General features: G+C 48.8%; 1 protein-coding gene across 3 annotated transcripts in view; it reads left to right on the forward strand.

Moving 5' to 3' along the window:
- Window positions 1–12,335, forward strand: part of TMC6 (transmembrane channel like 6) — a 47,891-nt gene that overhangs the window by 30,413 nt on the left and 5,143 nt on the right. For all 3 annotated transcript variants that reach the window (XM_030208659.1, XM_030208660.1, XM_030208661.1), the window contains exons 12-18: window positions 2,676–2,757; window positions 3,050–3,147; window positions 4,133–4,222; window positions 7,451–7,526; window positions 9,494–9,627; window positions 9,738–9,914; window positions 11,000–11,078. In XM_030208659.1, coding sequence (XP_030064519.1) covers window positions 2,676–2,757; window positions 3,050–3,147; window positions 4,133–4,222; window positions 7,451–7,526; window positions 9,494–9,627; window positions 9,738–9,914; window positions 11,000–11,078 — 736 coding nt within the window. The remainder of the gene's footprint in view (window positions 1–2,675; window positions 2,758–3,049; window positions 3,148–4,132; window positions 4,223–7,450; window positions 7,527–9,493; window positions 9,628–9,737; window positions 9,915–10,999; window positions 11,079–12,335) is intronic.

Here is a 12,335-nt window from a genome sequence, read left to right on the forward strand (position 1 = left end):
TGAATATATGTAAACCGCTTTGAATGAAGTTGCAAAAACCTCAGAAAGGCGGTATATTAAGTCCCATTTCGCTTTCCATGAAAAACAGCATAGATTTGAAAATGCAGAAATTACTTGCACTATTGCCTCCTCCAACCTGCCCCCATGTATGACCGCATGAAATGTAAGGTGCCAGTCCTGTAGGCTGTAGCGCTAGTGTAGGTGCCTGTGCTGTAGGCTGTAGTTGTAGCTCTGGTGTAGGCGCCTGTGCTGTAGGTTGTGGTTGTAGCTCTGGTGTAGGCGCCTGTGCTGTAGGTTGTGGTTGTAGCTGTGGTGTAGGTGCCTGTGCTGTAGGTTGTGGTTGTAGCTCTGGTGTAGGCGCCTGTGCTGTAGGTTGTGGTTGTAGCTGTGGTGTAGGTGCCTGTGCTGTAGGTTGTGGTTGTAGCTGTGGTGTAGGCGCCTGTGCTGTAGGTTGTGGTTGTAGCTCTGATGTAGGTTGTGGTTGTAGCGCTGGTGTAGGCGCCTGTGCTGTAGGTTGTAGTTGTAGCTCTGGTGTAGGTGCCTGTGCTGTAGGTTGTGGTTGTAGCTCTGGTGTAGGCGCCTGTGCTGTACGTTGTAGTTGTAGCTCTGGTGTAGGCGCCTGTGCTGTAGGTTGTAGTTGTAGCTCTGGTGTAAGCACCTGTGCTGTAGGTTGTAGCATTGGTGTAGGCGCCTGTGCTGTAGGTTGTGGTTGTAGCTCTGGTGTAGGTTGTAGTTGTAGCTCTGGTGTAGGCGCTGTGCTGTAGGTTCTAGTTGTAGCTCTGGTGTAGGCGCCTGTGCTGTAGGTTGGAGCACTGGTGTAGGCACCTGTGCTGTAGGTTGTAGCTCTGGTGTGGGCACCTGTGCTATAGGTTGTAGCTCTGGTGTAGGCGCCTGTGCTGTAGGTTGTGGTTGTAGCTCTGGTGTAGGTTGTGGTTGTAGCACTGGTGTATGTGCCTGTCTCTAGGCTGTAGTTGTAGCTCTGGTATAGGCGCCTGTGCTGTAGGTTGTAGTTGTAGCTCTGGTGTAGGCGCCTGTGCTGTAGGTTGGAGCACTGGTGTAGGCGCCTGTGCTGTAGGTTGTAGCTCTGGTGTGGGCGCCTGTGCTATAGGTTGTAGCTCTGGTGTAGGCGCCTGTGCTGTAGGTTGTAGTTGTAGCTCTGGTGTAGGCGCCTGTGCTGTAGGTTGTAGCACTCGTGTAGGCACCTGTGTTGTAGTTGTAGCTCTGGTGTAGGCGCCTGTGTTGTAGGTTGTAGCTCTGGTGTAGGCGCCTGTGCTGTAGGTTGTAGTTGTAGCTTTGGTGTAGGCACCTGTGCTGTAGGTTGTAGCACTAGTGTAGGTGCCTGTGTTGTAGTTGTAGCTCTGGTGTAGGTGCCTGTGTTGTAGGTTGTAGCTCTGGTGTAGGCACCTGTGCTGTAGGTGGTAGCACTCGTGTAGGCACCTGTGTTGTAGTTGTAGCTCTGGTGTAGGCGCCTGTGTTGTAGGTTGTAGCACTGGTGTAGGCGCTGTGCTGTAGGTTGTAGTTGTAGCTCTGGTGTAGGCGCCTGTGTTGTAGGTTATAGCACTGGTGTAGGCGCTGTGCTGTAGGTTGTAGCACTGGTGTAGGCGCCTGTGCTGTAGGTTGTGGTTGTAGCTCTGGTGTAGGCATCTGTGTTGTAGGTTGTAGCACTGGTGTAGGTGCCTGTGCTGTAGGTTGTAGCACTGGTGTAGGCGCCTGTGCTATAGGTTGTAGTTGTAGCTCTGGTGTAAGCGTCTGTGCTATAGGTTGTAGTTCTGGTGTGGGCGCCTGTGCTGTAGGTTGTAGTTGTAGCTCTGGTGTAGGCGTCTGCTATAGGTTGTAGTTGTAGCTCTGGTGTAGGCGTCTGTGCTATAGGTTGTAGTTGTAGCTCTGGTGTAGGCGCCTGTACTGTAGGCTGTAGTGCTGGTGTAGGTGCCTGTGCTGTAGGTTGTAGTTGTAGCTCTGGTGTAGGCGCCTGTACTGTAGGCTGTAGTGCTGGTGTAGGTGCCTGTGCTGTAGGTTGTGGCTGTAGCACTGGTGTAGGCGCCTGTACTGTAGGCTTTAGCACTGGTGTTGTAGGGTGTAACATTGTGCATATACTTTAACACATGCACACAGAGTGCAGGTTTTAAAGAGCCCTTTTAGCTAAGTACACATGTGAAATCCCCCACATATATCCAGAACTGTCTTATAATGTCTTCTGTTATGTTACAATCATGTTTCTTTTATTATCATGTAACCCAAAATCCTTCTGTAATACCAAATGTCTATTCTCTTTTTATTTCCACTATTCATGATGTATTGTTAGCCACATTGAGCCTGCAAAGAGGTGGGAAAATGTAGGATACAAATGCAATAAATACATAAGTAATGCCATACTGGGAAAAGACCAAGGGTCCATCGAGCCCAGCATCCTGTCCACGACAGTGGCCAATCCACGCAAGGGCACCTGGCAAGCTTCCCAAGTAGCCCTTGATATGGGTAAATGGTTTTTGAAAGTTGCCTTCTTAAAAACCAGAGTTGGAAAGTAGAAATGTTTCATTAAGAGGCCCTGTACAGTGAATAGATGTGACCCATCATTTAACACCATTTCTTACCATATGACGATCTTTGCCATGAACCCTCCAAATGTTTCCTCCCCACCTCGCCATCTCTTTCCTTTCCTGTTCCCATTCTTTTAGGAATTTGATTCTGAAGATGGTAATCTTGGGTGTTCTCTGTTACCATTGGTTGGGACGGAAGATGAAATACCTGGAGAATCAGGTGAGTAGGTGACTTCTACGGTTGCTCAGCAATGAACCTGGGAACTTAGAGTATCCTCTACCCCCCCCCCCCCAATCACTCGGAACAGGTACAAACAGTCCATAGAGATAAAGGAGTGGCACTTGCAGGGAGGGAGGGGTCACTGATCTAAACCAGGAATAGGAAAAACTGGAACTCCTGTGGTGTGCCTACCTGGTCCTGCAGCTTGAAGGATGGAGAAACAGGAAGCTCCTGAATGGGCTGCCTTCACTCCCTGGCCTCTTACCCCCACCTGCAAACTCCTCTCTTTCAGTGCTGGGAGACCTTCATTGGGCAAGAACTATATCGTTTTGTGGTGATGGACTTTATTTTTATGCTGCTGGACACCTTCTTTGGAGAAATGGTCTGGAGGTAATGTGTCAACCTCTCCTTTCCTTCTCGCACACTGTTGCAGCTTACCTGCTGTGTACAGTGACTGTCCTCGTACACAGGGCCTGCTGTTCCACTATGTAAACTAGGCACTCGCTTAGGGCATCAGCATCTCCTCTCCCCTTCCCCCACCTCTCGTTCCATATGCAGCATCCTCACAACCACTAAGTAAACTAGGCACCTGCCTAAGGCAAAAAAATCCCCTTTCTCCTTTCTTACCCCTTTGTCCCATGTGCAGGATAGGAAGAGAAGATAACTGTAGGGGGGTAGAGAAGGGAGGGGAGATGCTGGAGTAAAGGGAGGTAGGACCTTGAGTGGCCTATGGGGAGGGGCAGAAGGGAAAGGGAGATACTAGAGTAAAGGGAGGTTGACCTTGAGGGGACTATGGGGGAGGGAGGGAAGGGGAAATGCCGGAGTCAAGGGAGGTAGGACCTTGACTGGACTACGGGGGGGGGGGGGGGGGGGGGGGGGGGAAGGGGAGATGCCAGAGTCAAGGGAGGTAGGACCTTGAATAGCCTATGGAGGGAGAGGGAAGGGAAAGGAAGATGCTGGACTAAAGGGAAGTAGGATCTTGACCCACCCCAAGGGGAGTTGGGTGCATGCATGAAGGTTCACCTAGGATGTCAGTTACCCTTGGGCTGGCCCTGCTCATACATCTAATCACCCTCTGCCTCCTGACATACATCTGGGATTGTTCCTTCCCATCTTCTCCCTCTAGCTCTCTCTGCTACGCAATATATAGTTAGCTTTCCATAATCTTTTCTTGGGAAGTTCCTTCTAACTAAATGTGTCTGTGAGGCAGTAACAAATTGTTGTATAACGAGAACACTGCCTTCATGGGTCACTGCCTTCATGGGCCTTCACACTGTGAGAGTCTGGTGTCACAATCTTGATTCATGAAAAGTGATGAAAGCAGAAATATCTCCCATCCGAGCCCTGACGCTGCCTGTCCTTTACTTTTCAATAGGTTTATTCTGGAGAAGAAGCAGAAACGAAAACCAGAGTTTGACATTGCTCGCAATGTTCTGGAGCTAATTTATGGACAGACTTTGACCTGGTAAGATCCTAGCCGTTTGCATGTGTGTCCATCAGTTTTTGCACAGGTGCCGGATCGTTGCTTGTGCCCATTTCGAAGAAACTGTAACGATTCTTGGTGTGAATTTTGATACTCGCCTCACCTTCAAACGTCAGATTGATTCTGTTGTACGTGCCTCGTTTTTCGCTCTTCTTTGCATTCATTCAGTAAGATCCATCCTCCCACCTTCTGCCATCTGGTCCCTCATGCTCAGTCTCGTAATTCCACACCTGTACTACTGTAACTCTCTTTCTGCTGGCCTACCACTCTATTTGTCGAAACATCTTCAACTTATTTAATCCACCGCCGTTCAATAACTTCCAGTTGCCTCACACATTACATTTAAAATCCTGACCCTCATTTTCAAGGGATGTCTCCCCTCCGCCCCTGATTATATCAATTGTCTTCTCATCTCTTATACTCCTTCCAGAACTCTTCGTTCCACCACTAGATGTCAACTTACTCTCCCACACCCATCGCTCATCTGGCTTGATATCACCCCGGCCTGCGCTATCAGTTACATGGGCCCCAAACTTTGGAACCTTCTCCCACAGCAACTCCTTATGGAGTTTTTTTACCCCAAGTTTAAGACTGCTCTCAAAACCCACTTTTCCAAAAGCTTAAGAAGTTGTGCCATGATCTCACCAATGTCTACACCTCTAATACTTTTGCTTAGACGTTTTGTTCTTGTCTTTCTTTTTTTTTTTCTCCTCCCTCCTATCCCAATTTATTTACTTGTAAATTCCATAGAAACCATTGTTTTGGCCCTTGTGGTATATCAAGAACCTGTAAATAAATAAATCTCCAGGGCTGTGTGTCTTGGTCACATTCCCATCAATGCTCTCTTACAGGCCGATGCTCAGAACCAGGCAATTGCGCTAGAGACAATTAACACCGAAATATTAGTGAACGCAGAATGCTCAGAGGCTGCAGCGGAGATGACAAGCGTGCCAGAGATTAGCACAGATAGCGTGCCAATGCAAATGTATGTTAATGAGGTCATTTCCTATTCCCTCCCAATGCTCAGAGAACAGCGCACAAAACAAAGCCACCTCATTGCTGAAAAACATTAACCCCAGCTCGGAGCAGGCGTTAGGGGGTTAGAAATCCTCTCTTCATTCTTTAAAATCTGCCAGTTTTTTTTATTTAATTTGGAAGCAGAAGGAAGCCCGTGCAAGCCCCTAAGCGCTGGTAGTAAGAAACGAATGTGTGCAAGTCGGAGAAAACCCAAAAGTGAAAGCGCAAATTGGCGCCTGTTTCCTGCATTTAAATATAAGCGCTCCAAGTTTTAAAAAAATTGAAACGTGTGTATATTTAAAGGTGCAGAAAACAGATGCCAATCAGGGGCGCCCTTAGAGATGGTCGTCTCCGTTCGATTATGCCCCTCCATGTGTGCTTCATGTTCGGCTTTGCCAGGCACATGCGCACAGGAGCTGAGCTTCCTGCGAAACTGTTCTGTGCATGCATCAAGCAACTTCCCGCCCCCTGCTTTCACTTTTACAGCACATATATAATTTGAATATCATTTCCTTTGAGCATTGGCCAGCTAGGTTTCTGCGCTGTTTCAGTGGTATGGTTTCTGTGCTGTTGGCTTACCGCAGCAGTTCTGAGCATCGGCCTGTTAATTAAGGACCCCTTTTTATAAAGGTGTGCTAGCATTTTTAGTGCATGCTAAAAATAAACGTTCACGAAACGCTAGAGATGCCCGTATATTCCTATGGACATCTCTAGCATTTAGCGTGTACTAAGAACACTAGCGCACCTTTGTAAAAGACCTCCTTCTATGATAAGACATAAAAGGTTCCTTCTGGGGAATGCCTCTTATGGTTCCAGCAGTGCCGTACCGAGGGTGGGGTGGTGGGGGCGGTTCGCCCCGGGTGCATGCTGCAGGAGGGGTGCAGGGAGCAGCCGTGCGGCTGTCGGCTCAGCTGGTTCCCTGCTCCTTCTGAGGGGTGTCGATGCTGCACCGTAGAGGGGGACAACGTTGCACCAGGGTGGGGGGGGGGGGGGTGCAGAGCAGCGATCCACCCCAGGTGGCAGCTGACCAAGAAACACCACTGGGTTCCAGTGATGCATGAGTCACATTGTCTAAGGTTAGCTTTAGGTGACAGGAACCTGGCAGATTACATAAATATGGATTGTTTCTCTTTGGATACTGGGCAAGCAGAGTTTGTGGGTCCTATTTCTCTTTGCTCCAGTTTTCAAAGTGAAAGAATGCATGTGTGAAAGCAAACATAATCTGAAGAAGTGTATCCCTACTTTGTGTAGACTTTTTCCAGCATGCGGTGGGAAATACCTCCACCACAACCCCTTTAAATGGTGAGGAACCTGCAAACCCGTTTTGTGAGAATAATAATAAAACTGTGTGGGGCAAAGTAACACTGAGAAGGGAAAGAGGCTCTGATCTTTTTAACGGCCATTCTCCTTCCTTCCTTTGCTCACTCTGTCTTTCCTGCTGTTCAAGTCTCATGTCAGGAAGTATTTTTTCACGGAGAGGGTGGGTGGATGCTTGGAATGCCCTCCCGCGGGAGGTGGTGGAGATGAAAACGGTAACGGAATTCAAACATGCATTGGATAAACATAAAGGAATCCTGTGCAGAAGAAAGGGATCCTCAGGAGCTTAGCCTAGAATGGGTGGCAGAGCTGGTGGTTGGGGGCTAGTGTGGGCAGACATATACAGTCTGTGCTGGGGCTGGTGGTTGGGAGGCGGGACTAGTGCTGGGCAGACTTATACGGTCTGTGCCGGGGCTGGTGGTTGGGCGGCGGGGATAGTGCTGGGCAGACTTATACGGTCTGTGCCAGAGCCGGTGGTGGGTGGCAGGGATAGTGCTGGGCAGACCTATACAGTCTGTGCCAGAGCCGGTGGTGGGAGGCGGGGCTGGTGGTTGGGAGGCGGGGTTAGTGGTTGGGAGGCGGGGATAGTGCTGGGCAGACTTATATGGTCTGTGCCAGAGCCGGTGGTGGGAGGCAGGGATAGTGCTGGGCAGACTTATAGGGTCTGTGCCAGAGCTGGTGGTTGGGAGGCGGGGTTGGGGGTTGGGAGGCGGGGATAGGGCTGGCCAGACTTATACGGTCTGTGCCCTGAAGAGGACAGTACAAATAAAAAAGTAGCACATATGAATTTATCTTCTTGGGCAGACTGGATGGACCGTGCTGGTCTTTTTCTGCCGTCATCTACTATGTTACTATGTTACTCTGATTCTTTCGCAGGCTGGGGTTTCTTTTCGTTCCTCTACTCCCAGCTGTACAAACGCTACAGCTGCTGCTTCTGTTCTACATTAAAAAGGTAACGTAGCAGGGAATGGGGGGGGGGGGGGGGGGGGGGGAATGATCTAAAGAGCTCTGCCACATTGTGTTGAGCTTCTGTTGTTATTTATTTTCCATTCATAGGGTTGTGAATATGGAGTGATGGACAAAGTGTTTCGGCTAAAAGTAGAAATAACAGATAAAAATACAGTGGTAACAACAAAAATAAGAAAATGCTCTAAATATGTTATAAAATATAAAATGGTAAAGCAATCAATCTTTAAAAAAATGGACTAAAAGATAGTGAATGATAATTTAAAAAAACTGGACAAATGGATTGTTAGGAAAACATCATGAAACCATAAGGGAAATAAATATAAAAATAAATAATGGATGTACTATAGATCTTAAACACCATTATGGGATACAAAATGTATAGATACATAATTTGGAATTGGGTATGCAACGATCAATAATGCATTGAGAAATATACAGTGGATAAACTACTATCCTATATAATAATTTTCACCTCCAACGTTCTATGCTTGGGACTGTGGCTCCCTGGCTGCAAGTGGTCTGCGAGGCAGACACGCACGGACGTCACTGACGTCAACACAGCTGATTCCAAGGCAAGGGGAGGAGTACGCGTGTTTCCCTACTCCTCCTACTGCCTCGGAATCAGCTGTCACCCCCCCCCCCGCGCTATGCCCCCCTCGAAACCCACCCCCTACCGCGAACCTGTCGATCCCCCCCCCCGGAACGCCGAAAACCGCACCCCCCCTCCCGCCGCTGTTGTGCACTACCTTCGGGTGGGTTCCTCAATCATCTTCTCAGAAAGTTTAACTCCGTGCGTCTGACGTCAGACGCACGCAGAGGAACTTCCAGACAAGATGATTGAAGAACCTATGGGAACAGAAGAACAACACGGCGGCGGTGGTGGCAGTTTTCGCTCGCACGGGGGGGGGGGGGGAACGACAGGTTCACGGAAGGGGGGGGTCGAGGGGGCCGTAGCACGGGGGGGGGGGGAAATTGCCTGCCTAAGGCCCGTTTCCTTGCCTACAGAAACGGGCCTTTTTTACTAGTACAGTATAGGTCATAAATACAATTAAGAAGATTCTAAATTTATTGATGCAGAATTCAGAATATGGTTTGCAATAAAAAGATACCAAATGTACAAATACATATGCGATAATCAATAATGCATTCGGACTAACAATATGTGGAAAATATGTAATAGATATGCTGTACGGTGTAAGTCATAAACACTATAAAAGGATATTATTAATGCATTTACTATCTCGCCCTTTTTCTGATATGCTAAGGGCGTAGCAGTGGTCACCCGTATTTTACCGCACTGATCACCAGCTTTCTTGATGGTTTCCTGACAATCCATTTGTCCAGTTTTATCATTCACTATCTCTTAGTCCATATTTTAAAGATTGATTGCTTTACCATTTTATTTTTTATAACATATTTAGAGCATTTTCTTATTTTCATTGTACCACTGTATTTTTTATGTATTTTGACTGTGTATTTATCTGTTATTTTTAGATTCCTAAGGCAGGCACATTTAACCGAAACACGGTGCCCTGTCAAGTCTTTACTTACTGTCAATAACGTGTATTGTTCTGTTTGGTGTTCCATGGTTTGTCTGTGAAGAGCCGTCATCCGTTTCCCGCTCGTAAGATTCTGGTGTTCTCCATTTCTGTGGACTTTGTGATGGGACAAAGTGACAGGGATGGGGCACACAGCTGCCTGGCTTACTGGAAGGGACGGGGAACATAGCCGCTTTGTTTATTGGAAGGAACGGGGCACACAGTTCCCTGGGTTACAGGCAGGGACGGGGCACACAACTCCCTGGCTTACTGGAAGGGATGGGGAATATAGCCGCTTTGTTTACTGGAAGGAATGGGGCACACAGTTCCCTGGGTTACAGGCAGGGACGGGGCTCACAGCTGCTGTGGTTTAAGGAAGCTAAAATCTTGTATGTTTCTTGCCTGCTTACAGATGAGTTTGATGAGAAACTGCCAATGTCCCAGCAAGCCTTGGCGCGCCTCTCACATGAGCACCATCTTCATCACCCTTTTGTGCTTCCCATCATTCCTCGGAGCAGCCATTTTCCTCTCTTATAGCATCTGGTCGTATGTAATGTTTCAAATTTTGTAATGGGATAGAATGGTCTCTGATAGTTGCATGCAAGCCATTCCTATGACCTTTGATCTCTCTCTCTCTCTCTCCTCTTCTCCTGCAGTGTGAAACCATCAGACACCTGTGGTCCATTCCAGACTCTAGGAACTATCTCAGAGGCAGGAAGGGTTTGGATTCAAGAGCTGGAGAAATCTAACCCCAGGCTTCTCTGGTTTACCTGGATCTACCACTATGTGGTGAAGAATACTTTCTGTATCTTCCTAGCAGCAGGAGTTCTGATGTGAGTACAGGGCGCATTGCATACCTTGTTCTGAGGAGTGTGAAAGCTGTGGATATCGTAAATTGCACTGGTGGATGATATGGCTGACTGTGAGGGTATCGTGGTGCTTGCTGTTGCTGCCACTGAGGCTGCAGTGATACTGTGCATATTGCACACTGCACTGGTGGCTGATGTTGTTGTGACTGCAAGGCTAGAGGACTGGTCTTATGGCTAATGCAGTGGATTGAGAACCTGGCTTTGATTCCCACTGTGGCTCCTTGTTGTCATTGGAGAAGTCACTTAACCCTCCGTTGCCCCTAGTGGCATGTTAAATGTATGACCTTTACCCAGGGGTGTGCTGGTAAATTTTTAACAGGCTCTTTCTCCGGACATAGCCAGCTCTGCAGTTGGAAGGGCCAGGGGTGGCCGGGGGGGGGGGGGGGGGGGGGGGGGGGGGAGCAGCACTTGCCTCTCTCTCCTCCCTCCCTTCATGCGGGAACGCTAGGCATACCTTTGCTGGCAACCAATAAATGGACTGCCACCACTCCCAACGTCTTGCTCTGAGCAGCATGCTGAAACTTCTCACACATGCTGGAGAAGTCCCAGCCTGCTGCTCAGAGCTGGAACAAGGAGCTGGGAGCAGCAGCAGTCTATTTACTTGGCTGGCAGGGCTCAGCATCCCCACCAGCAAAGTAAAAGAGAATTCAGCAGAGGGCCCAAGCCCACATTTTGGGAGCCAGTTGTTAAAGTAGCCATGGAGGGCCCTACTTTAACAACCGGCTCCCAAAATTCTTAAAAACTTAACAACCGGCTCTTGCGAGCCTGTGAGAGCCTGCTCCAGCACACCACTGCCTTTACCTTAGCACATGTACTGCTAACTGATACAGCTGCAACTGTGAGGCTGCAGAGGCAGTTTATATGTCAGACATAATGCTGATACAGGGCCAAGTGCAAAAAATGTAATTGCTCACTGGTAGGCCCAGTTTGGTGCTGTGATTATGGGACTGCAGTGGTACTGTCTCTCTATCAAACACTGGGGTAATGGCAGATGCTGCTGTTACATCAGACATTGTGTACCGGTGGCTGACACTGTGCTCTGATTGCAGGATTGTCATCTACTTCTACATTGAGGTGGTAAATGGACAGCGGAAGATCATTGTAATGCTGAAGGAACAGATTGGAAATGTAAGCACTGGTTCCATCAAGTGCCACGTCCTGAGTTTCCATGTCACAAATTCCTAGCTATAATTTTAGCATTAAATCTTTGTTGCCATGCTGCTGACCGCCTCTCGGTCAGTCACTTTAGGGCTCACACCAAGGGCACTCAGTTTATCAGTTACCTGTCAAAGGCTTTGCTAAAATCTAAGTAACACTACATCTAGTGCCTTTTCCCTCGATCCAACTCTGGTCACTCAGTAAAAGAAATTAATCGGGTTTGTCTTGTAAGACCCTGCCCTTATTAAAACCGTGATGTCTCGTGTCCTGCAATCTGTTGGGTGCCACAAACCTTTGCTATTCTCTGTTTTAGAAGCGTTTCCATTAATTTACTCCCCACAGAGGTCAGACTAACCAGCTTGTAGTTTTTCAATCTCTTCCTTCTGCTTTTGTAGAGAGGAACCACATCCACCCTTCTCCGGTCCTCCTGGACCGCTCCCAACTCTAGAGCAGCATTGAAAAGATCAGCCACTAGAACTTTTTTAAGTTCTTCAGTACCCTCGGATGTATGCCATCCGGTCCCATCGCTTTCTCCACCTTTAGTTCGCTCCTCACAAACACAGACCTCTGAAAATTGATCGAGATCTTCCACATTTCCATTTCTATTTGTCCCCTTCTCGGCCCTTCCTCTGTCAACACAGAACAGAAATATTTATTAAGCAATTCCACCTTATCTTTATCAGCTTCCAGTGGTGTAGCAAGGGGGGCTGCCGCCCGGGGCGGTTCGCCATTGCACCCCGCCCGGGTGCAGCGATGACATCCCCCCCGACCCAGTGCCTACCCTCCTCAACTCCGTCCAACCAGCTCCCGCACCCTACCTTTAAAGAAATCTCAGAAGCCTTGGCGAGGCGCAGCGCCTCGCGCTTGCATGTAAAAGAAGTGTGGTTCGTCTCATCGGGCTTTCCCTCAGTCTGTCTGTCCCACCCTTGTGGAAATAGGAAGTTGCGTTAGCGGAGGGCGGGACAGAGTGAGGGAAGGCCCGATGAGATGATCCACACTTCTTTTACATGCAGGCGCGAGGCGCTGCGCCTCGCCTCCTGAGATTTCTTTAAAGGTAGGGTGCGGGAGCTGGTTGGATGGAGCTGAGGGTAGGCACTGGGTCTGGGGGTGTTGATGCACCGAGGGGGGGAGTGTCATCATGCTGCACCCGAGGGGGGGGGGGAGCTGGCAGGGAGCACCCCCCTTGAGCTGACACCCGGGGCAGACTGCCCCCCCCTTGCTACACCA

The sequence above is a fragment of the Microcaecilia unicolor genome, chromosome 6 (genome assembly GCF_901765095.1).
Source record: "Microcaecilia unicolor chromosome 6, aMicUni1.1, whole genome shotgun sequence".
NCBI lineage: Eukaryota > Metazoa > Chordata > Amphibia > Gymnophiona > Siphonopidae > Microcaecilia > Microcaecilia unicolor.